At 40.7% G+C, this 21,868-nt stretch overlaps 1 protein-coding gene across 1 annotated transcript; it reads left to right on the top strand.

Moving 5' to 3' along the window:
* Positions 1-8,398: 8,398 nt before the first annotated feature.
* On the top strand, positions 8,399-20,311 carry cfap53 (cilia and flagella associated protein 53). Its single transcript, XM_061722246.1, has 7 exons — positions 8,399-8,534; positions 8,641-8,817; positions 9,771-10,074; positions 11,319-11,537; positions 18,038-18,254; positions 19,695-19,797; positions 19,886-20,311. The coding sequence occupies exons 1-7, from the start codon at positions 8,422-8,424 to the stop codon at positions 20,109-20,111; spliced, it is 1,359 nt and encodes a 452-aa protein (XP_061578230.1). The 5' UTR covers positions 8,399-8,421; the 3' UTR covers positions 20,112-20,311.
* The last annotated feature ends 1,557 nt before the right edge of the window (positions 20,312-21,868 follow it).

Raw genomic sequence — 21,868 nt, forward strand, 5'->3', positions numbered from 1 at the left:
CCTCCATTATAAACTAATGACGGCCATTAATTAGAATCAGGTGTGCTTAAGCAGGGCAGCATCTATGCAGGACAGTGTGCCTCGAGGACCAGTGGTGGGAAACACTGGTTAACAGATATTTGATGCTTGAACAGTTTATGTTTGAATCAAAGCTGAAAACTAACTTGGATTTTGGCACAGGAATAACATCGATAAGTGAATTTTAGTTTTTAATTCAGTCCAGTCTTCATTGCCATAAATTCAAGATCAGAGATATAAGTAGATACATGAGACAGAAGAGAGAGAAGCTGAACACCCATGACATTTACTTGTTCTTAAATCTTTGAATGATCTAATATAGTGCAGGTTTTTGTACAGCTGCTCAGTCAGTTTGAGTCACTGTGGGTATCGAGCGCAATAATAAACAGCAGAGTCTTCAGTCTTCAGACTGTTCATCTGCAGATACACCTGCTGTCTGTTGTTGTCTCTGGAGATGGTGAAACGGCCTTGAAATGACTGAGAGTAGTCAATGCTAGAACTGGTATACATCCTTGCAATCCACTCCAGTCGTTGTCCAGGAGCCTGTCTGATCCATGCCATGTAGTAGTCGCTGAATGTGAATCCAGAGGCTGTACAGGTCAGTCTGTGTGAGTCTCCAGGTCTTTTAACCACTGATTCAGACTCTGTCAGAGTCTGAGTATCAACACCTGAAAAACCAAGAAAGACATACATAGCATGCATCACATTAGTTGCAAAAATAAAGTTTGTAAGATTAAGATCAGTGAAAATCTTCACCTGAGCTGCAGATAGTTAAAAGCAGCAGAACTGATCTATAATCCATCATGTTAACCTGAATGTCCACAGTTCTCTGTCATCATCGCTGCAGTCACATAAGTACAGGTGGAAGTTTTCACATTTACATTGACTCCTCCTCACAAGAACTATCTGACAGTGTCATTTCATCAACAAGGTTGTATTTTATTTGGTAAAAGATAAACACATAAATAATCTATTTGCTCTTATTTCAGTATTTAGTGCTGTCTGATTCATGATAAATCAATCATCTATTTAATGCATTATGTTTCCTTCAGACAAAGTTTAAATCAGATATACAAAGTGTCATACTTAATATATACTTAATACACTTAAATAAATGAATACAATAAATATGTGCACATATTTACTAGCTATTACTTAGATGTCATGTTTAAATAATAATAATAATAATAATAATAATACATTTTATTTGTTGGCGCCTTTCTGAGCACCCAAGGACACCTTACAAAAAACATAGAAAATACGAATAAAATACAACAGGAAATAAAATAGAATACAAAAAATTTAGACTGGATATGCAAGTCTGAACAGATGGGTCTTGAGGTGAGATTTGAATTGTCCAATGGAGTCAATCTGACGGATGCAGGGGGGGAGAGAGTTCCAGAGTCTGGGTGCAGAGCAACTGAAGGCTCTGCCACCCATAGTGGCCAGTTTAAATTTGGGTACAGACAGGAGAGCAGCTGAGGAGGAGCGTAGAGCACGGGTGGGGGTGTACGGGTGGAGAAGGTCTGACAGGTATTGAGGGACCAGGTTATGGAGAGCTTTAAATGTGAGGAGAAGAACTTTATATTGGATGCGGTGGTGGACAGGTAGCCAGTGGAGCTGGATGAGGATGGGGGTGATGTGGTCAGTGCGTTTTGTACGGGTGGTGATTCTGGGATCCTCAATAAGATGACCTGCTATTGGTTGTTACACAAATAAATAACAATTATGTCTTTACATCCCTCTGGTGGTGAAAAAAATTACATTCATTTGTGGAAGTTCTGTTTATGTTCATATCCCCATAAAATGAACAGTTGAAATTAAGATAAAAAAGCGAAATAACTATAAAATGTAGAAGGGTGATGGTCACCGCCCAGTGGATCATGTCGGTGCCCCCCCCTGCAGCATAGGTCTATAGCAGCATATCTACCACCAAGCTATGTTTGAGACTAACTATTATAGTCTTGTTCTATAGCTGCAGCTATGACTACTGACTCTAACACACTAGAGTTTACACTACCTAGAGGTTTATTAAACAATAACTAGAAGTTTACTAAACACTAACTAGAGGTTTACTAAACACTAACTAGAGGTTTACTAACATTAACTAGAGGTTTACTAAACACTAACTAGAGGTTTACTAAACACTAACTGGAGGTTTACTAAACACTAACTAGAGGTTTACTAACACTAACTAGAGGTTTACTAACATTAACTAGAGGTTTACTAAACACTAACTAGAGGTTTACTAACACTAACTAGAGGTTTACTAACATTAACTAGAGGTTTACCAAACACTACCTAAAGGTTTACTAACACTAACTAGAGGTTTACTAAACACTAACTGGAGGTTTACTAAACACTAACTAGAGGTTTACTAAACACTAACTAGAGGTTTACTAACACTAACTAGAGGTTTACTAACACTAACTAGAGGTTTACTAACATTAACTAGAGATTTACTAACACTACCTAAAGGTTTACTAACACTAACTAGAGGTTTAGTAACACTAACTATAGGCTTTACTAAACAGACAGGTCCATTACTGTCTGAAATTTGCTGTAACGTACAAGATACCTGCTTGTGCGTGCATGTGTGTTTATGGTTAACTTGCAGTTACCACATATTCTTCGTGTTGGTACAATGGGTGCAGCCTTATCTGAGAATTTCACTGACTCAATCATTTTCTCCCTTAAGAGCCTCTCCGTTCTTGCTCTATAGTTCTACATTAGTTTTCATAGCTAAATGGACTGACCTTGACTTATTTTTGCTGTGAAGCCTTGCAGCCTCCCTAGCTCCTACTTAATCACTGTTTCATGTCTTGCCAGCAACTTCCGCAAGGCACCATCTCAACCTTCTACTTTATACACAGGTTCCCAGTCAAGTGCAGGTGTTTTAATCCAACCTCAACCCAGTAGACTCTGAACCTTTGACCACCACTACTGCCAGCATCTTCACAATGTCTCTGTATTCCACTTTAACCTTGCCAGCTCCTCATACAGGATTCCTGTGGCCTCCATATGTCCTCACTCTGATCCTGCACTTGACACGTTTGTGTTCTGTCATCGAAGATCTTTTCAAAAGTTCTCATTGACATGATGGCCTGATTGCACCCAGTGTTTACTTTAAATGTTACAGTCTGTCCATTCATCATTAGCTCTTTTCTGTTAGTTATTCAAAGGGAAGAACCCAACTCATCATGTGTGTTGTACATTGTCACAGTACTAGCTCTCATGGTGCTTCTGATTAAACTTGCAGCGCTTGGTTTCATGGTTTGTTCCTCCACATCTGTTGCACCTTCTGGGGTCCTGCTGGGACTTTTTGCGACTGTCCTCTAACAACCTGCACTGTTTTCTGTCATCTTTTATTCCACAAACAAGAGGATGACTGGGGCCTCATCACAAAGACGCTGCTGCTCTCTACTGGACATAAACTGAAATTACAGCAGTCACTCCATCAAGGCACCTTGTAGTTAATTTACTATGAGAAAATCAAAAAAATAAATCACTTCCCGAAAAAGCTGAAAACATAAGAAGTAGATGGTCTTTTAAACGACTATCAGCATAAGACATTTTCTTTATAATATAAGTTATCGTTTCTCCTCGATGCTACCTCATGTTGTCATTGTCACTGAAAAATGCTAAGATAAGTAGCCTAATGCTGAGTAGCTCTCTGCAATTACGTTCCTTCCTGTTTGCACTGCTTCTATTGAAATTGATAAATCTACACACTTTTTAAATACAAACAAAAATTAAAATGACAACTGTTATCATGTATCAGTGCCCAGTGTAATCAAGGGGAGTTAAATATTTTGCCAACAACCGCACAAAAAACGCTACTCCATAGTCAAGTAAGACTCACAATTGATACTTTCACCTTCTTGTGAATGGAATGTTGTGAACAAGGCCGTTACCGTAACAACCGACAGGGATTCCCGCTCATCCATCAGCTCCCCGTGGCGAGGTCCACGATGTTACCCAAGTACCTATATTGGTACACTAGCTTGTCAAGTTCAGACTAGCGATACACTTTCTGTACTTTGACGGCCCATGGTGCAAATATATGTGTAAGTTCAAGTTACTTAACTACATAAATACATCTTGTAACGTCTGTCCGACATAGAGCATCTGCAAACCCTGGTGTTGTTGTTTGTTTTTTTCTTACATTTCACGACTTCGGGTAGAATTATGAAATATAAAAATAAATAAATACACGTATGAATAAATGAATACCCATATAAATGTATAAATAGATAAGTAAATTAATATAGCCTACAAATAAATAAATACAAATATAAATGTATAAATGCATAAAGAAAGAAAAAGAATACATAAATAAATATGTTTTGGTCATGAAGAAAGCTAATTATATTTTTTTACTTGTCTTTGTCTATTTATTTAAGCATTTATACATTTATATCTGTATTTATTTATTTTCCTGTTGTACCGAGTCGTAACTGGAGTGAGAGGCGGAGAGTCGAAGGTAGGAGCGATCTTCTTTATTGCAAACATTTACAAATCAACTCGCTAACTAACGGTTCTTTTTTCTAACAGTAGTAGTCGTTCTAAAAATATAAACTGTCACCCGGAACGCCAGAACCTCAACAAAGGTTCTGTGGGTGAATTACAGTATGTAACCAGAGTCGTGACCCACTACCACATTTATTTTTTTATTTATGCATTTGTATGTGTATGTATTTATTTTTATGTGTATTTATTTATCTTTATATTAATTTGTTGTTTTGTCATTTTTTTCTTCCCACATATTTTCCAGGTGCAAAGAGTTCAAAAAAATCAACAACATTGAAGTATAAGGTCCTGATGTCACGTGTTCGGCTGTGTAATGACGTACCGTACATGTGCGTGAACGTCATTACACCCTGGAATGTGCACGTTCTTTGATTCATTATGACGTCATAGATGAGGCATACAGATCCAAAGAAATCTTTCACTTGTCTTTCAAACGGGAGCACGTACAGAGCAAGAATCATATCAGAGAAGTTTCAAGCAAAGAACACCTCCCTTTTTAGTATAAATACGACTGGATCGATGACCAACGTGTGCCTTTTCTCTCCTACTTTTGTGGTTTCAGAAAGGTGTACCTCCGGCTGGAAAACATTGTGCATGATATAACAAAGCTTGTAATAACCTTTATTCTGTTCACTGGATTTCTTATGATGCACCAGACAAAAAAACAAGCAGATCTTTCAGTTGTCAGTTTATCTATGTGGCCCTGCGATGGACTGGTGACCTGTCCAGGGTGTAACCCCTGCCTCTCGCCCGTAATGAGCTGGGATAGGCTCCAGCAGACCCCCGTGACCCTGCAGAGGATAAAGCCGGTATAGAAAACGGATGAATGGATGTGTGTGTGTGTGTGTGTGTGTGTGTGTGCGTGTGCGTGTGCGTGTGCGTGTGCGTGTGCGTGTGCGTGTGTGTGTGTGTGTGCGTGTAAGCATGTAAGGAGCTCTTCATTGCTCTCAGTCATTGACAAATGATTAAGTTTCCTTACATTTTTTTAATTTGTATTTATGCCCAGATTTGTTATCTAGCTACATGTCACATAGATAAAATAAAGTTGACCAAAAATTTAATAAAACAGAAAAAAAATTGGACTATGCTAAGTCACTTCACACAGGCAGGAGTAAACGTCCCCCTCAGCTTGGTTTTTAAGCTGAAAAACTGGGGAGATTTTAACTCTTGCTATGTCCGCGATAACATAGAAATCCCCTTAAGAAAACGTTCCTTCTCTTTTTATGTATCGTTACCAATTGCGCCTAAAGTCAAGGATACCCACTTTAAAATAGCATCAGCAATATATCCTGTTAATGATTTGTTACACAGAAGGTTTAAATTGGAAGTTGATCCCTGCATATTTTGTTCTTCTGAGGCCGAGACTATTGAACATCTTTTTTTCATGTAATACTGTATTTGACCGTATACATAATTCTTGCCATTGTAAGAATGAGATGTACCTGCTGTACTCTACTGCCCTTACTTTTTAACAATGTATGCTTTTTATTATTTTACCTCGTTTCTTATCATTTTATTTTATTTTATTTGTTATTTATTTTTAAATGTGTCTCGCCACTTTTAATGTTGATGTAAAGCACTTTGAATTACTTTGTGTTGAATTGTGCTATACAAATAAACTTGCCTTGCCTTGCCAACTTTCCTTTTATTGTATCTTGCTTTCCTTGTGCTTTTTGTTTGTTTTTGCCTTTTTCACCCTGCCTTGATCTGTACATTCTTTGTGCTAAATAAAGTTTTTAAAAAAGTGACGCCACACGCCGGTGACCACTGGCCCCGCCCTCGAGTTTAATCGTTACCATGACAACCGTGACGCTCCACGCCGAGGACTGCTGTCTTTTGACTGCGTGAGAGTCAGTAAGAAAATAAAAACAACACGGCGAGAGAAGAAAACAAGAAAAGGGAAGTTGTTGAGAAGAGAAATGAGTAGAGGAGGAGGAGAACCCGCGAACACGAAGCTCGAAGAGAGGACGCCGCACTCCGTCTCTGCAGTAAGAAAAAGTAGAGAGAAATAACTGTAGCATCCCCGACTGAATGATGGTTGACTCTCACACTGATGGTTCACAAGGTTTTTATTCCTTGGATGTCAACACACACTGCAAACACACTGTAAGAGCCATAAAATAAGAAAATAAAATAGAGTTACTCTTACTACATTCATGTTAATTTAACTTAAATACAGACCGACACAGCTGCTCGCTCGGTAATAGACCTACATGAGTAACCATGGCAACCAAACTCAAGCTGGACATAGATACGACATTACACTTGCAAACAAAACAAACTTTGTGCCCATTATCAGTCAGGTCCTTTTTGTGTCAGTTAGGAACAACTTTAGCATTCAAGACACTTTTAGCCTTTCAGACACACTAAACTTTTACCGTTAAAGTACCGGATGTTTAGGTCTCGGCGAGGTTCCTTCAGAATAAAAGCACTAAATATCTGTCTGCTTAATACACAACAAATAATAATAAATAAAAGCCTGGCTTTAAAGAACGTTAATGAGAAAACATAAAAACACATAGAAACGCTATGCTCATATTAAAGGTAATTTACAATAACACTTCAACCAGAATTAGTAGAGATACTGAAGAGTAAAAGTTATTTTTACTAATAGTTGATTGCCGTGTAAAGGTATGTTACTAGATTACATGCAATAGTACAAATATTATTTTCTAGAAATAGCCTCATCATTAGTGAAAAACAAGCTGCATCTTTAAAATACAGCATCTTTATTTAAGAATACTATTGTTTAGTAATACTATGGTGTTAGAATATATTGTTCGATTAATTTTACAAATGTAATATTTGATTGTGTAAGTTACTAGTAACAGCAGAATAACCTGCTACTAGAATAGAAGTAAAGCTATAATGTTCAATTAAATGTAAAAAAAAAAAATCCATAAAAGCCCAATTACAGTAATTTAGAAATATAAAAGATAAAAGTCAAATTTCAAGATAAAATCTTGAATAAATATGAATTACCAAGAGTAAAAGTATTTATTGTGAGAAGTAATTACCATAAGTGATCTTGCATTCATATGAATTTACTAAGGGGAAGATCAATGATAGTGAATTTAAAATAAATCAGAGCAATTTAAGTGTAATCATAAAAGAAGAATTGAAAAGAAAGAGTTGAAAAGTACTTCAGCTCTGCATGTGTAATGGATAGTAACTTTAACTGTGACTGAGAGTAACGGTGCGTCCGAAATGCCACACTAAACAGTATATACTCAAAAAGTATACTTAAGTATGGCACACTTTTGAGTAAATATCAGTAGTATGCATTAATTCGGACGTAATACTCAGAGCCACACGTCACTTCCTGCCTTTGTGAGGGGTTGACAGGAGTTGTTACCATGGTAACAACTCCTGTCACAGCAGCAGTAGCAGCACCGCTCCGCTCTTTCCTGTTTATCCTGCCATAATATTAATATATATGAATATTCTATTATTAATATGATATAATAATATTAATATACTTAATATTATACATATACGTATCTGCGCAGCACTTAACAACCAAACACCGCTGCATTGCATTGTGGGAAGTTTCTGCTTAGCTGGTGTCCATCAGTCCACCCTAATACATTTCTCCAGACTGAATATGGATAGGGCATACTATTGAGTAGGTACTAATGTTTCGGACGCACTAAAAAATCTCACATACTGTTTTTGCTACTCATTAGGGTGGAAGTATGGAATTTCGGATGCAGCATAAGTTTACCTGTGAGTTGAGGAACTTCCTGTTTCCTGTGTTAGAGAGTCAAGTCACGGTGGAGCCAGCCAGGCCACGTGAGCCAGCAGGCGCCGTGGCAGGCAGCCACCCAGAAACAGATCCTGGACAGCAGTGGAGACAAGCAGACCTGCGATTTCATGCCCTCTTGGCTGCAGAACTCAGAGAAGCGCAATGTCAGCGCAACTGTGAAGAGACAGGTCCAAACAGCGCTGGAGCTGCACGACGCCAATGTGAACGAGCGCAGACAAAGGTCCGCAAGTTGCTGAGTGTTTTTACAGGTTACTTTCCAGGTTATTTCAGGTTCATTTGCAGCAGAGCCTGAGCAGCTGTCTCCACTTCTTCTGCTGTGTCCACAGACTGAGGCAGCTGCTGGAGGCTGAGGAGCGGCAGCTCTTTCAGGAGATCGAGCAGAATAAGAAGGAGACAGAGATGGAGAGGAAAACCTGGATGAAGGAGAGAGTCCGAATTCTGAGGGAGAGGAAGGAAAATGATCGGCAGAAACTGGTGTCAAACAAAATGGATCAGCTGTTCAGGTCAAATACCACTGTAGAACAAACCTCCTCAGAAACTCCTCTAGCATCTCCTTTAGATCCTCCCACTCGATTAAAACAGCTTCAGCTAATAGAGGGAATGCGCATGACGTCACAGATGCGACTTCATAGCGGGTTACGCCCACTGAGTGGCAGAAAGACTGAGTGTCAGAAAGACTGGGTGTCAGCGTAAATTTTCAGTTTGAGCAACTGGAAAACATCTAAAATGGGAAAAAGCTGTTGTGCGATCGACTGTACTCATAGATTTAACAAGAAATCTGAGTTATCGTTTTACAGACTGCCGAAAAATAAGCTTAAGGGAGACAATTGAATCGCTGCAATTCACAGAAACAACTGGATTTCAGGCACCAAAACATGGATTTGCAGTTCCCATTTTGTATCAGGTAATATTGGATTTTTGGGTAGCTAATGTTAAACGGTCAAATCATAAAGTTCGGTGTCCTCATCACTTTAATTTCGCCAACAAATCCTGCCTTGAAGTACTGCCTTCAAGACTTTTATATGCCTTCAAGCTTTGCTTCGTGTATTTCCCCGGCGTAGAAATTAAGTATATATAAATATCGGGAAACTGGATATGTGGCCATATATTAATGTCCATGGACCACTGGTTCTTGGTAACTGTACCAAATATTAATGTCCATGGACCACTGGTTCTTGGTAACTGTACCAAATATTAATGTCCATGGACCACTGGTTCTTGGTAACTGTACCAAATATTAATGTCCATGGACCACTGGTTCTTGGGGTAACTGTACGGGTCACTGTCAAGTCCAACTGCCTTTAATTTAAGCCGTCCGGCTGTTATCCCGTCTTCTCCGCTAGTTGCAGCTGTTTTTGCCACTCAGTGCGAGTAAGGGGGCTGGTCCGGTGGGGAAGTGATGTCAATGCAGACCCTCTATAAGCAGCTGTATGTGTGTGTGTGTCCGTGAGATTAGGCAGCAGTGTGAGGAATTGCGCAGCATCCAGAGTGCGATGACGGTGAAACAGGTGTGTCAAGAGCGAGCTGCTCAACTCAGGAGCCAAGAGGAGGAGCAGCAGCGACAGCAGCAGGAGGAGAAGCTCTTCCACGAGCTCTGGGAGGCCGACCGCAGGGCCAAAGACGAACACGAGAGTGCCCTCCTGCAGAGGCGGCGGCGGAGAGATCTGGAGCAGCTGAGTGTTCTCAGGAGTCAGATGGAAGAGGCCGAGCAGAGGAGGCAACAGGAGAAGGAGCTGAAGAGGGAGGAGGCACAGCTGCGGGTCTGCTCCTCACTCTGCAAGACATGCATAGAAACACAAGTCGTAGTAGTCAAGTAGTAGTCAGTGCAAGTATATACTACACCACAGAAAATGTATTATGAAATGCAAATTTGCACTTTGTTGGCATTGCACATTACAATGAAGCTTGATGTGCATCCTGAAATAATGAACATTAATAATAATATTAAAACAAAAAGGAGTAAGAATTTCCACACTAATCAGTACATTCCCACAAAAGCTGCAGTAGTAGAGATGCTACAACTCTTTTTCTTATTTTCAGTAAATGTACATCATTTTCAAATTTTGAAAGTGTTCAGCTGATTTATCAAATTTAGATGTAATTATGTAATGGATAATGCCCTTCGATGTGTACATTATCAGAAATATATGGACGACGCGGGGGAGTGAAGCCTCCGCAAAGTCCATATATTTATGTTAATGGACACCTTGAAGGGCATTATCCCGCTTATACCACGGTCACTTACCAAAAAACATAAATATTAAATCAGTTATTCATCCTTTTCATGTGTTTTCAGTTGAAATCATTAGTTTTATAACAAGCCACAGCTGAGCGGCTGAGCAGACTATTTAATCTCTCGTCTGCAGCCGTTGTAACCTGGTAAATTTTAGTTTTTTAATTAAAATTAAAGTTTTTTTAACAAGCTATAACTCAGTTTCCTTGGTAACACCTTAGGGTCTGACTAATACCTGGAACAATCACTACCGTCCCATAAGGTCCTTATGTAATGGACACAGTGTTGATTCTCCAGTAACTAGGACAGACCTGAGATACGACTTAGCAACGGGAGATATTCTAGTCCGCTCAGCTCCGCTCGCCTATTTTCTTTTCTCTCCTCTTCTGCATCCCAGTCATCAAAAATGTTAAATTCACCAAATAAATTAAAAGAAATGACAAAATCACTCATGTCGCTGTTCTGCGGTAATCAGCTCTTCTTCTCTGAATCTCCGTTGCCGTGGTTACCACCCGGCAGTTGATCCAGCGCAATGATATTAAAGATATCATCGAGTATTCACACAGACCGTGGAATAAATAATCAGTATCTTTATCTGTACCAGCGGTCTTCATTGTTGTGGCTGATCAATGTAAAAGTTTATGTAATTTTTACAGTTTCAGTATCTGTTGATGTTACAGGTAATAGGACATTACAAAGTACAACAACCCCTTCCGGTATGAAGTCAGGTAGCAACCACACGGTTGCTCTGTAACTCTGCTCTTTCTGCAGCTGCAGAAGAGCCAGACTGAACTGCTGCAGGGACAGCGGGAGAAGCAGCGGAAGCTGCAGGAGCAGGAAAGCCGCCGACACGAGCTGGATCAAGACCTGCGACTGAAGATGACGCGGCTGGCCCAAGAGCAGCAGAAGGAGATGGAGCTGGACATGAGCTGCCTGGAACAGCTGCTGCAACAGGGAGCCAAAGAGAGCCAGGAGGCCGTGGACACAAAGGTATATGCAAGTATACTGCAATGCAGCAGACCAGCACAAACAAAACTTTATTGAAAATATACAAACTCTCAAAGAGGACAATGGACAAATATCAATTTAAATGCAATATGAAAAGAAAGGAAAATAAAGAAAAAATAAAAAAATGGGGATTATTGTAAGGAATACAAAAAAACAAGGCGCTCTATGAATTAAAAGGTGCATATGAATAACAAAATAAATTAAGCATTTAAATTCACATAATGGAGCATAGAAAAGGAGAGGAATTATTAAATTAGAATAACAAATAACGAGCAATGTCTAGACTTATTTTACTTGCATTTTTGGTTTTCTACTCTTTTGAGACATGTGAAAAAAATCTAAAAATCGTTAATAAAACCCCGGAAGGAGGGTTTACAATTTCTCCATTTGGCACAATGAATATGGTACTTAGTAGTCTATTTGCCAGCCTATAGAGCCCTATTGTGAACCCGGAAATGTTGAGTACCCCAAAGTTTTATGTTAGAAATGTACAGTATGGGTCCCCAGCATTTAGAAACTGCCGGATGCTAACTTGCATATGTTGGGCAATTAGCATAATTAGCATAATTAGCATAAATTAGCATACTCCAATATATGGACAATATTTCAGCAATTGCTTGGACAATTTGGACAATATTGGAGTGGTTTTGGGGGTTATCAGGGATGCTGAATCCATTTCTGACATTTTCAAAACTCAAAATGGCCGTTTAAACCCGAGGTGGCCATATTTCAACTCCTTCTGGGCCGATTTTGATGAATTTTGAGTTGATTTTGAGGTTATTGATATGCTTAACACATTGGTCTTACATTTCAGAATCAAGAGAGCTCAATATCATTGGTGTGAATGTTAAGAGATACATTTTCTTCAAATTTCTTCAGTTCTGCTCGCGTTTTTTTGCTGCGCAACATTGTGTCATTTACGTGTGATTGCCGCTGTGGTTACTGCTGCGGGTGGAATAACGGCCGGATGGTAAGTAGGACAAAACACAGCTTTTTATATATGGATTATTGTCTCAATGCAAGTAAGTAGATCAAATAGAAGCAGATAACCACAATTACAGTGTGTATGTAGTGCATATTTCATTTAAATTTTTTATATATCCATTTATTTTGAAACCATCTCTGGAGTTGTTTAAATTGTTAAAATATCATGGTGGGAGTTTGAGTAAAATCAAAAGACAAACTTAATCCACAGTAATTAATACATCAACAGTTAATGTTACCACAACTACCAAAAAAAGTTACCTCATCATTTAGAATACCTAACAGTAACTCTACTCATGGATGCCTTGATGGTGGACAGTTTATGTAGGCTTATGTTATCTGTAGGCTATCTCTCCCTCTCAATAGCATTTTATTATACCGTTAAGTGTCTTAATATAATCTATCAAAAGTTGGCAAAGTGCGTTATGCTTATATTAGCCAACAGGCTAACGATAACTAACTAGCTAGCTAATGAGCAAATGTTAGCTAGCTATACTACTCGCGATTAGCATAGCTAGCTAATGCTTATGATATCTAGGAAACCTAGTGAATTCTTCTCTAATACGCACAATTTAATTTATTCCTGGTTGGTGGAACCCAGCCATTCATTTTTATTATGATTCAAGGAGTTTTTATCTTAATCCCATTTTATTTAAATTGTAGGTGTTCATAATCAGGTGCATACATCCTCATTCAACATCTGACTGACGCATGTTGCAGCTGCACTGTAAGTTGCCGAGATGCATCATCTATTAACTACACAGAGAAGATTTGAGTCTATATTTATTAAAATTCAACTGCATACAAAGGTTTGATTCATTGAAATCTGTATTTATCCTTATATTAAGCATTGTTTATTTATTTCAGATTGGCATGTCAGGGAAGAAATGCCTATTCGCGCCCTGCGCCGGCAAGGACAATGACTTCAAAACGTCCGGATCTAAAGGCATAGCTACTCTGCTTAATAGGAGTGAAGAGCTCGGAGATACAGCTATACATGAGACTTTGTCAAACATCATTGCTACCCATGGTGCTCCATCAGCCTCCATATTGTGTCACAAATCATGTTATAGCTCATATACCTCTACGTCTAGAAATGTGACTAAACGCAAGTAAGACTCAACTCATAGTCAGCCAGGAAAGCGAATTGTTCGCTCTCAAGTATCTGCCTTTGAGTATTTGATACATTGTCTTTTCTGTGGTCTTATTTGTGAACATAAAGACCCCAAACACCCTGAAAGGTGGAAGCCAGTTAAAAAATGCCAGACTGTAGAGAGACCAAATATTCCATCCTTCAAAGACGTCATCTTGTCTAAATGTGATGAGCGACAGGATGACTGGGCTAGGGTAGTGGAGCTACGGGTGAATGGCGTCCTGCACCTGCCTGCAGCTGGTGCCCAGTATCACACCAAGTGCTACAATGATTTTAGGAAGGTGTCTATTGACTCAAGTGCAAGTGGTAGTTGTAAACCAGTTGATAGCTGCTTAGCTGCTGTCATTGACCATATGAATGCAAACAAGTCGGTGACCTGGACTGTGTCAGAGTTACACGATGTATATGTAGCTAATTCGGGGGACCTCTGCAGGAAGCAGATGCTATCCAACTTGTGTGATTATTATGGTGACACTGTAGTTGTACTGAGGGTTGAAGGGTGCCTGACTATTGTTGGCTTTAGACAGTGCGTTGGTAAGTCACTCAAACTAGTAAAACAAGCTGAAACCTCTAGTGATGATGATGATGTCACCAAGGTTGTTAGGAGAGTGCGGGCGGAGGTCCGGAATATTCCCTTGCCCCGTGAATATGACCTTGGCAGCTTCCGACATAACAAGGTCATACAAGACACAAGTCCAACCCTCCTCAAGCTTGTCTCCAGTCTCGTGTCCAAGGAAGGAAAGGTGACTAAACCATCACTTACACTTGCTCAATGCATCCAGCAGCACATCAGTAGGAGCTGGAATCAGACAACTCTGGGGCTTGCTGTGAAACTCCACCATAAACATGGTAGCTCAGAACTGGTTCAGAGCCTAAATGAGCATGGTATTGTCACTACTTATGATGAAGTCCTACGGTTCCGGAAGTCAGCTGCCAAATATGCTTCTGAGGACCCAGATATGTACCTGCGCACATTTGGCCTGGAGAAGCGCATCGGCCCTATCCACAGTTGGGGTGATAATTTTGATCTTGTGGTCTTCACACCCAATGGTCGCCGCACGACTCATGCCATGGCCACTCAGTTTGTGCAGAATCCAGCAGGTATCCTGTTCACTGGAGGAGCCACTCCTGGTGGTGGAGTCATGTCACTAAAATTACCCCGTCTGACGAAGCTCGAAGCTGGGAAACTTTGTCTAGCAGAAGGGAGCAGTTTTGTCATTGAACATTATACAGGCCCCAAGAAGATGACTCCACCAGCTCTGAAAGAAGTCCCAAGAACTGATGCTATCCAAGATGCCATCAAACAGAGTGTCTCAAGAGCACAGAAGAAGGACGCTGCTTGGCTCTGTCAGCTCCACTCTTCCCCTCTTCCCCTGGACTGGTCAGCCTACAATGTTGTGCAAGATCGCAATGGTGATGACAGTGCTCCTAAGCTGAAGACGATAAGTGTCTTTGGACCACTGCTTGACTCGCCCCCTGCCCACTCTGATACAGTGCTCAGTACCATCGCCTACTTAGACACATCACTCAAGCGGCTCGGCATGAGCCACAGTCATATAACGTTTGACATGCAGCTGTACATGATCGCATGCCTGATCAAGTGGAGTGATCCACAGCGATGGTCATCAGTGGTGCTCAGACCTGGGATGATGCACACTCTCATGTCCTTCAACGGCTCAATCGGAGAACTGATGAATTCAACCGGTGTGGAGGAGCTAGTAGGTGCATCATTTGGAGGCCTGACATCCATCTTCAATGGAAAGGCCTGGCCCAAGGCTATGCGAGCCTTCCGTATGGTTGTGTCTGCTCTTCTTCATGACTTCTTGGAGGAGGGAGAGAAGACTCACGAGCAGATAACGGCATTACTGGAGAAAGCAAGAGATCACCCCACAGGCCGGCTATGGGTGGATTGCTTCATCACCCCAACCCTAATAGCTCACAGGTTCTGGCGAGCAGAAAGAGAGGGTGACTGGCTGCTGCAACAACAGTGCCTTGAAGAGATGCTGCCCTATTTCTTTGCCGCCGGTCATCATCACTACTCAAGGTGGATCACATGGCATCTGCGTGACATGCAGCACCTTCCTGCTACTGCCAAGGATGACCTACTCGCCGGAAGCCATGTGTGCCGCCACTCAGATGGTGCAGCTGCAGTGAGTGGTGATATGTTTGGGGAGCAGACATGCATCAAGCAAGGGAAGGGAGTAGGAGGCATGAAAGGCATCTCCACCAACCCCGAGCAGGTCGCCGTGTGGATCCAATCTTTTGGTATCTGCTCCCATCTCTCCAAGTCATTGGATGAGATGTACAATGATGCTGAAGCATTGGATAAAACAATGAAGCCCAACAGACACAAAGAAGAGGGCAAAGGACGGCGGGAGTTGGACGCAGAGGACCGGGCTAAAATCCTGAGAGTGCTATGGGAAAACTCCCACCCACTCACCACAGAGACTACTACCCTCCACCATATCATAAACGACCAGGTGACGGATGGAAAGGTCAATGTGCAAGATGCACTGAAGATTGGACAGAACATGAGCACACGGTTCTCTTCATCACTTCCTGGGGGATTTCATGCGCCCATCTCAAATAAGGTGGTGACAATGAAATTCAAGAAAAAAGGAGTGAAGGTCAATGGGAAGATCATATGTGACCTTGAGGCATTGTTTGCTCGGCTGCTGGTGGTGGGGAACAAGAGACGACTTGAGCTCTCTGCCCTCTTTGACTACGAGCTCGGCCCGGTCCCTGCATCCATCATCGATGAGTATGGATGCCTCAGAAAGGGTAACAAGTCTGTGATCGTCCAGCATCTTGGAATCCTTGTCCCCAATCCCCACCCAGCAGACATTGTACTCGTTGATGCATCGCAGCTTATCTACCACGTGGTGTGGCCATCGTCAGGCACCGTGACTGACCTTGCAGCCAGCATAGGGCGCAGGCTTAATCGCTACATCACCCAAACGTTCGTCATCTTTGACCGGTATGAGCAAGTCTCTGCCAAAGACCACGAGAGGCAGAGAAGAGCCGGGGAGAGCTCAACAGAGTACCAACTCTCACTGACAACCCCTCTACCTAGCCGCGACAAAGTGATGAAGAACAAGACAAACAAGCGGAGGCTGGGCGAGCTCCTGTGCAGGTACCTGCCTATGTTACCTCCAATACCCAAGTCAATACCGAGTCACCTCAGAGTGTAATGGTGAATTAAAATGTACATGTTCTGCACTGTTTGGATAATTGTGTTCATAAATATCTTACAATTTATAACCGAGTTGTTTCAATTATTTCAAATACGTAAGTTATCTGTCCAGTCCAATCGATGCAGCATCTTCCAAAACTTCTAAACTGACTGAAACTTCATCAAAATCGGCCCAGAAGGAGTTGAAATATGGCCACTACTGGCTTAAACGGCCATTTTGAATTTTGAAAATGTCAGAAATGGATTCAGCATCTTCAATAACCCCCAAAACCACTCCAATATTGTCCAAATTGGCCAAGCAATTGCTGAAATATTGTCCATATATTGGAGTATGCTAATTTATGCTAATTATGCTAATTATGCTAATTGCCCAACATATGCAAGTTAGCATCCGGCAGTTTCTAAATGCTGGGGACCCATACTGTACATTTCTAACATAAAACTTTGGGGTACTCAACATTTCCGGGTTCACATTGCTGGCAAGTAGACTATAGTACTTACCCAGTAACAAAATCATATTAATAATATCAGAAACAGAAAATTCCAAATCATCCATGAAGAAAATAATGTGGCTTAATTCAAAAGGTGGAACATTAATAATTTTAATATATATCCAATTGTGTATGTCTGTCCAGAAACAATGAGACAAAGGACATTGATAAAACAAATGATCCAGTGTTTCTTCATCCTTTTTGCAGAAGGAACATTGATCTACCTCAAATTTAAATATTTTAAGAGATTCCGCCACATGATAAACCTTATTCATAATTTTAAAATGTACTTCTTTAACTTTAGGCAAAATAGGCCATTTAATAAATTTGGAATGCGCTTGGTTTAATGTGTTTATATTTACCACGCAAGAATCCTGTCGAATTATCCTTCTGCAAAAATCATGGAACAATCTGGATTTAAAAACATTACAAATAAACTTGTTACCACACTTTTTATCAGTCAGAGTACATCCTTTGATTAATAGATTTAGTAATACATTTGAAGCTGTATTATAGCCGACCTAAGCACGTAGCATCAGAGGACTGCAGTTCTACTGCTTCAAACTGAACACAGAGAATCAGTCTTTTGTTCCGTTGAGAAGGCAAGAGATTTAAAGTTTAAGAGCTTTCAGTCTGATGTTATATACTCTGTTATATTCAGGCAATACTGCGGGAGGACCAGGCGAGGTACCGGCGGTATCTGTCCGAGCAGCTGCAGAGGAAGAGACGTGAAGAGGAGGAGGCTGAGCAGCTGGTAGAGGAGAAACTGAACGAGATATGGATGAAACGAAAAGAGCAGAGCCGGCTGCAAAGAGAGGCCCAAAGACGCATGATGGACGAAGTGATGGAGTCCCGCCGCCTGCAGATCCAGCACAAACGTAAGGAATCTGAACCTGTTGACACTCAGAGTTTTCATCACTGAAGACGTTGTACGTTTTCTTAAAATGAACTCAGCTGCACAAATATTTTAAAGATTTTCCTTAAAACTGTCAGTAAGTATTTCAGATTTTCTCATTATGTTTGTCTTGGACATTTAAGCATTTCTTTACTCCATCCATCCATCCATCCATCCATCCATCCATCCATCCATCCATCCATCCATCCATCCATCCATCCATCCATCCATCCATCCATCCATCCATCCATCCATCCATCCATCCATCCATCCATCCATCCATCCATCCATCCATTTTCACTGGGTTATCCAGTCCTTACCACCTCAACTCACTGCTTTGGATGTGCAGGAGCAGGGACTCTGAGCTCCTCCATGATGGCAAACTTCTTTATCCTTTTACCCCTATATCATTCATACTTTTCCATTAACCTCCATCTACAGGGCCTTTTCCATGTAGTTTTTGCTAACTTAGGTTCCCTGTGGCCCTTTAAAATGAGTTGTAACCAGGATTGGTTCTACGGATTTTTGTGGAACGTGCAGCTGCCCGACTTCACCTTTCTAATGGCATTTTTACACTAGTACCTACTCAGCCCCGACTCGACTCGCCATGCCCTCGTTTATTTTCAATACCCAGATGAGACGTAGGAGGTTGGAGCGAAGCTGCTGTGACGTATTTGATTGTATATCTAAACGAAGAAGACAACAACGAAGATGTAGAACCTGGAGGAGATGATAGATTTGCTGCTGGGTCTGTGGCTTGTGTTTGATACCAAGTTTAAAAATGAGAGTGAAAGAAGCTTCAAGCGGCAACGCTTGTTTGTCTCGACGCTGCTGAAAAGTCAGCTGGAGCCGTGAGCAGCTATGAAGTGACAGAGCTCCTGGTAGATCTGGTCGTTCCTTATCGCCCGTCTAGATCCCTTTTTAATTCTCTCCTCAGACACCAGGTTTATGAACATCTGCACCTCAGAGTTGGATCAGAAACAGACCTTTGCTGCCATTGCTGGTTGAATAAAATGAACAAGAAGCCGCCGTCACTCTTTACCTGATTTTCTCCTCCTGACTGAGACGTCCAACCCCCCGACCAATCGGTGGCCTGTAGTGTGATGATGTCAGATACAGCCGACTCAGCAGCTTAGAACCTCGGCAGATTAGTTACAGGAAAGTATCTACTCGGCACGTTAGACCCCTAGTGGAAAAGAACCAAACCCGAGTTGAGTCGGGCTGAGTAGGCACTAGTGGAAAAGCGCCATTTGACTGTATGATGTTATGCAGGTTCACAGCAGAAGTCTACAGCTGCCACGCTGATGGATGAACAATTCACCATGAATAGTTTAGACATGCTAACAGATGTTACACTGTTGCTAATGCTTGTATAATAAGTTGTTCACAGCTACTGTGTGTGTGTGTGTGTGTGTTTTTTCAGTGAATGAAAATTTGCAGAAACAAGCAGAGCTGCAGAAAGAGAGCGAGAAGCTGAGCAGGACAATGGAGGAGGAAAATATGAAGGAAAAGGAGAAGAGAACTCGGTACGATACCTCACCTGCACTCACAGTGCTGTTGCTGTTGTTTCCTGTAACTTGTTAGGAAACTTGTGTAACTTGATTCTGTCCGCAGGCAGCGGCAGACGGCGGTGGCACATCAAGCCGACCTGCGGGCTCAGAGTAAGCAGCAGCAGCAGCTTCGTGACGAGCAAAGAGCTCGAGATCTGCAGGAGCCTCCACAGGGACTCTTCATGCAGCAGCTCTACATCCACAAGAAGGAGCAGATCCTGTCCACACTTGAGTCCAGCTCCGACCAGGTTCACCCGTTCAGGAGGCCCAGGCCTGTGGTCACAGAGTGAGAGGCCTCCAGAAAACTCCTGCTGGATACTCTAAACTCAAAAACCACCAGTCCGGCTGATTTCAGGTCCTACAAGCAGCAGGTTCACAGATGTCAAGTTTGATATGAAGTCTGTAAATTTGGGAAAGACAATGAATAAATATAAAATACCAAGTTAAAAACCACAATTTTCTTACGATTTATGATTTCTGTGTTTCAATTCAGTTGAGATTGTTTTATGTACTTGATGTTCTGTCGCTATTCTGGAAATAAATAAGGTTTTTGTTTAAAAAATCATTGCAAAAATCTTAAAACATGTTAATATTCACTTATTTAATTGTGAAACAATCATCAAAAATCACAACAAACATTAACAGTATAAATGCACTTATGAATTATAATGCATAGCAGGTAAAGGACATTAACAAAGATAGTCCTAAAAAAAAGAAACGCACACAAAAAACAACACATCAACGGTACGCCTTGACTAAGTTACATACAGAACGTACAGAAATCCTCATAACCAGACTATTCGCCATATAGACGCTCATGTTTCTAACTAGACTGTGTCTTATCTTCACATCTAGCAGAAAACAAGTCACACAACTAGCAGAAAAAACATTACTCTGGAACCACAGGGAAATCAAGCCTCTTCATACTGTATATGAGAAAAAAGTGGCCCGTGTAGTGTAAAATGTGTCTGTGCACCCATTTAATGTGCGTGCACGGACACATTTTGACATGAGTCTTAATTCTAAGTGTAGTGTGTCTGTTTTTGGGGTTGATGGCAGAGTTGTGGTTTTACAAAGTTTGGTTTTGTAGACGTGCAGAAATGGATCTGAAAGTCCGTTGCACGGATGTTGAGTTTGACAGGAGTGATCAGTTTGTACAGAGAGGAAGCTTTGTGTAACACCCAGGTCCAAAATGGGACCAAATACAGAAGTGAAACCACACAAAGAGCAGCAGAGCATTGCAGACAGCAGGTGTGAGGTGCGGTTATGCCAGTAAAAGAAACAGAGAGCACATTTAAATATCTCATGTTTGTTTACATAAACCATCAGATGGACTTCTTCTCATGACTTTGCCAAAGGTTTTAGTTACAAGTTCAGTAATTATAGAGCGAAAAGGTAACCAACTGTGAAATTCCCCAGTTTATACAGTGAGATGAGACTGATCAAAGTGTTAAAAACCCTGATTGGTTTTATGTATTATTTAAAACTACAACCAAAATCAAGGAATGGGTAAAAAGATATTTTAATTCAAACTTCTGTTTTAAAAAAAGACAAAAAAACAATTAAAGAGAAGTAACATTTGTCATTATTTGAATGATTACATGCAATGAATACATAAGGAAAAATATAAAAAATAACGTAAAGTTTTTTGAAAGTTATTTCTTTAATTAGAAAACAGTAATTTTTCCCACCCGAAGTGACAGTGACTCTTGTGCCTTTTCCGCAGTTGTGCTAAAACCTGATCACAGATTCATAATACTCATGGTATGTTTTATTGATTTATTATCTGTGATAGAATATAATTCTTCTCTGAACTTAAAAAATTGAGAAAAAGAAGATTTAACAACAGCTGATTTTTTTACTGAGTTCAAATTTTATTGCAAAATTCCTTATTTTTACAGAAATGACTGAACTGCATGGAAGTTCCTCAAAAATATAAATATAAACATTTGAGATAGAGACAGAAATATACTTACTTTAAGTAACTTTAACCATTATGCCTTTTACCATCACATCATCACAATTAACATGTCCAACATCCAAAAGC

This window comes from Cololabis saira, chromosome 5 (genome assembly GCF_033807715.1).
Source record: "Cololabis saira isolate AMF1-May2022 chromosome 5, fColSai1.1, whole genome shotgun sequence".
Taxonomy (NCBI): Eukaryota; Metazoa; Chordata; class Actinopteri; order Beloniformes; family Belonidae; genus Cololabis; species Cololabis saira.

What these genes read in the sequence shown, in the direction of transcription:
- cfap53 (XM_061722246.1), top strand. Translation starts at nt 8,422, where the DNA reads ATGCCCTCTTGGCTGCAGAACTCAGAGAAGCGCAATGTCAGCGCAACT. An exon ending in GTGAACGAGCGCAGACAAAG is followed by an intron (nt 8,535 to 8,640) that starts GTCCGCAAGTTG and finishes CTGTGTCCACAG; the next exon opens with ACTGAGGCAGCTGCTGGAGG. An exon ending in AAAATGGATCAGCTGTTCAG is followed by an intron (nt 8,818 to 9,770) that starts GTCAAATACCAC and finishes CCGTGAGATTAG; the next exon opens with GCAGCAGTGTGAGGAATTGC.